Source organism: Camelina sativa, chromosome 4 (genome assembly GCF_000633955.1).
Source record: "Camelina sativa cultivar DH55 chromosome 4, Cs, whole genome shotgun sequence".
In the NCBI taxonomy this organism is placed as follows: domain Eukaryota; kingdom Viridiplantae; phylum Streptophyta; class Magnoliopsida; order Brassicales; family Brassicaceae; genus Camelina; species Camelina sativa.
Genome location: NC_025688.1, coordinates 23,203,868 through 23,207,359, shown reverse-complemented (window position 1 = coordinate 23,207,359; position 3,492 = coordinate 23,203,868). Strand labels below are relative to the sequence as shown.

At 30.2% G+C, this 3,492-nt stretch overlaps 1 protein-coding gene across 3 annotated transcripts in view; it reads left to right on the top strand.

Annotated features, from left to right (window-relative positions):
- Positions 1 to 2,988, top strand: part of LOC104782001 (serine carboxypeptidase-like 9) — a 4,165-nt gene extending 1,177 nt beyond the window's left edge. Inside the window, exons 5-14 of one of the 3 annotated variants that reach the window (XM_010506812.2) lie at positions 167 to 269; positions 349 to 386; positions 473 to 574; positions 764 to 850; positions 938 to 1,021; positions 1,559 to 1,630; positions 1,752 to 1,870; positions 2,438 to 2,551; positions 2,640 to 2,685; positions 2,767 to 2,988. In XM_010506812.2, coding sequence (XP_010505114.1) covers positions 167 to 269; positions 349 to 386; positions 473 to 574; positions 764 to 850; positions 938 to 1,021; positions 1,559 to 1,630; positions 1,752 to 1,870; positions 2,438 to 2,551; positions 2,640 to 2,685; positions 2,767 to 2,883 — 882 coding nt within the window. In that variant the 3' untranslated portion in view covers positions 2,884 to 2,988. Of the gene's footprint in view, positions 1 to 166; positions 270 to 348; positions 387 to 472; positions 575 to 763; positions 851 to 937; positions 1,022 to 1,540; positions 1,631 to 1,751; positions 1,871 to 2,437; positions 2,552 to 2,639; positions 2,686 to 2,766 lie in introns of all 3 variants that reach the window. The other 2 variants (XM_010506810.2, XM_010506811.2) reach the window with 2 other exon arrangements.

Below are 3,492 nucleotides of genomic sequence, written 5' to 3'. Positions count from 1 at the left end.
TTTTTTTTTTACATTTTTCGTGGTTCCGTATAGCTCTTGTGTAAGTTCAACGCTTCTCATTACCTTCTAAGTGATTTCAAGCTTTACACGTTCTGATTTTTTAATTGGTATTATTCAGCCAGCGTGTAGCTCATCGATTAAGGTGTTTTTCTTTTTTGTTTCATAGTGGTTAAGCAAACATCCACAATTTTTCTCCAACCCATTTTACGCTACCGGAGACTCTTATGCCGGTATGATTGTTCCGGCCCTTGTTGACGAAATCTCAAAAGGTATAACATATACACTTTTATTAAGTAATCCAATGTTTCTTTTCTCTCATGTTTTAACAAAATAGATATTGTGATGCAGGGAATTATATATGTTGCAACCCTCCTATAAATCTACAGGTCATTGATATTTGATCATTTCTACTTACCTTATGTACATATATATATAGTTTCAAGAACACTTATATTTTTCTTGCCGAAAACAGGGTTATGTGCTCGGAAACCCGATAACACATGATCAAATTGAACTAGACTATCGTATTCCATTTGCTCATGGAATGTCATTAATATCTGATGAACTCTACGAGGTACGAAATATGTGTCATGCTTAATTTGTTACTAGAGTTTTTTTTTTTCCTTTATATATATATATATATATATATATATATATATATATATATATATTTTCTGTGTTTTTATACAAACCTTATAGCTTGCCAAGTTTGAAAGCCTAAAATTATATAACAATGTTCGAAATCTAAAAATTAATTTTACAGTCACTGAAGAGATTTTGCAAAGGAAATTATTACAATGTGGATCAAGGTAACACAAAATGTTTGAAAGTTGTTCAAGAATACCATAAGGTACGCACAATTTGAAATTTGGTCGATACTTTTTTCTCTCCGTAACAAATATCATCACTAATTCAGTTTTTTTATTGGTGTTTACAGTGCACTGACAAAATAATTATACATCATATATTATTACCAAATTGTGATGACACAATTACACAAAATATAGCTCCTGATTGCTTTGTAAGTAACACATCTTTCCTCCATAGTGACCCATGTAAAAAGTTGACTTCATCTGTTTTCAAAATCCTACACAAATTATATTTCCTCATTGCTTTATAAGTATTTTACCAATTTTTTTGGCTAATAGAAAAGTAACTGGGAGAAAAAAACAAATAAAAGCGAAGATCGTTTACGCAACTAGTATGATGAAATTATATTATTAACTCTACCATATTTTCCAATTACTTCATGATCAAAGATCAAAGTCCTTAGTATAGATAGGCGATATCTAAGTAAACATGTTAATATAATGTTTAATGAGATTGTGATATACTGGTGTATCTATCTTATTCTTACGTACCTAGTCATCTACTCTGTATAAAAATAGAGTTGTTAATCAATCCTTGTAGTTTGGTTATTAAAACTAGGAATCGAATTAAAATAAAAGAATCTCATATGTACAGTATGAGACTATGAGTGGAGATGTATATTTCAAAGAAAAAAAAAAGAAGAAGTCAGTTTTATGATGTTTCAAATAAGAAAAGGTTGATTATGCAGTATTATAAGTATTATCTTTTCGAACGCTGGGCCAACAAAGAGAGCGTTCGCAAAGCTCTTCAAATCAATAAGGTATTTGCAAGCTTAATTAAAGATCATTAATCAATTACCATATTCTATTAATTTTTTGTATAATCTATTTTTTATGAAGAATTTTTATATAATGTAAATTTGGAACAATCTGTTAATACAGGGTAGCAAAGTGGAATGGGTGCGATATAATCATACGATACCATACGATAGAAACATTATAAGCAGTGTACCATACCATATGAATAACAGCATTAACGGCTACCGGTCTCTAATCTTCAGGTAATAGTTAAATTTCTACTTTCCAAGAACTGATTTTGTGCAAATATAAACTACAAATAGGTGTGGCTGTCTGGGCAAAACAATTACAAATATAGAGATGCAAAAATTGACAACTTAGAGGGTTTTTTGAGTAATACTTATGTTTAATTTTTTTAAAATAACGCATATATTCATAAGTAAAACACTAAAAATTTGAAAAAGAATGAGCTTATAGGAATGATTTTTTATTACTTGATGAGAGTGAATTGGTATTTATATTTATGTTTTCTTTTAAAAAAATTTAACTCATTTAAAATTAGTTTTTGATGAATGAAACTACGACATATAAAAAAATGATTTTTACAAAAATAAATTTGAATTTTTATTTCTCTAACTAGGTATCTTTTACAAAAATAAAATTGAATTTTTATTTCTCTAACTATTTATCTTTTGTCATTTTTTTAAATACTCTTATTTAAAGATTGTTTAATAAAAAAAATTAACATTTGGTTTTATAGACTTGTAGTTTTCTATAAATTTATAGATTGTATATGTACTCATAAAACTTGTGCCGTTTATGTTGAATAGTGGTGATCATGATATGGTGTTGCCTTCCATTGCAACTCAAGCTTGGATAAAATCTCTCAATTATCTAATCACTCATGATTGGAAGCCTTGGATGATAAACGATCAAATCGCTGGGTACATATTGGTTTATGTTACTCTTGTTCATTAATTTCTCATTGTATCATAAATTTATTAAAATCACGTGATATCATTCTTTCAACAGATACACGAGAACTTATGCAAATAAGATGACATTTTCTACTATCAAAGTAAGTTTTCTCATTTAAACCCATCATTTTTATTTTCATCGCATTGTAGTGAAACATCTTTAATTTTCTAATTGTTTTGAGCATTTTGACTTTAGGGATGTGGACACACGCCAGAGTATCTACCAAAAGAGTCCTCGATCCTATTCAAAAGGTGGATCAATGGCCAACTTTTGTAATAGAGCCTCATCCAAAAATTAAGAATAACAATGTATAACATTAAATGCTTGTAGACATTATTATCTACTATGTGAGTAATTGCGCTATGCGCGATTCTTCCCTTTTATTCTTATTACCAAATTGTTTGCCTACCTATATTTAAGTCTGGGTGTTCGAGTATTCGCTCCAGGTTTGGGTTATATTTTAGAAGTTCAAGTATTGTGGGTCTATAAGTTTTAGACTATGTTGCCACACCACGTTAAAAGAAATAAACCGAATAGATAACAAAAAGCGGAGATCAAGATGAAACCGTGTATTTAAGGGAACGGAGATGGGAGAAGAACATGTGAGCCAACAATAACATCTGGAAGAGTTTGAAAAAGATTTCTCCTTATATGAGGAAGTTTTTGTGAAATGACTCTCATTAAATTTTACTTTAGTCCAATAATAAAATACGATGGTCTATAAACCATGAAAGGAGATGAAGAGAAGGCTACTGCTGTGGCTGCAGAACCAGAAGAGAAGAAACCGAACTCCAACAACGTCCAAGTGAAGGCCGAGATTATGGCAAGCGAGGTTGCAGTGGGAGATTGATCAGAGAAGCAAAAGAGAGCGTTTGGCAGCGTTATCTAATGTCTGCTTCTTCTTTTT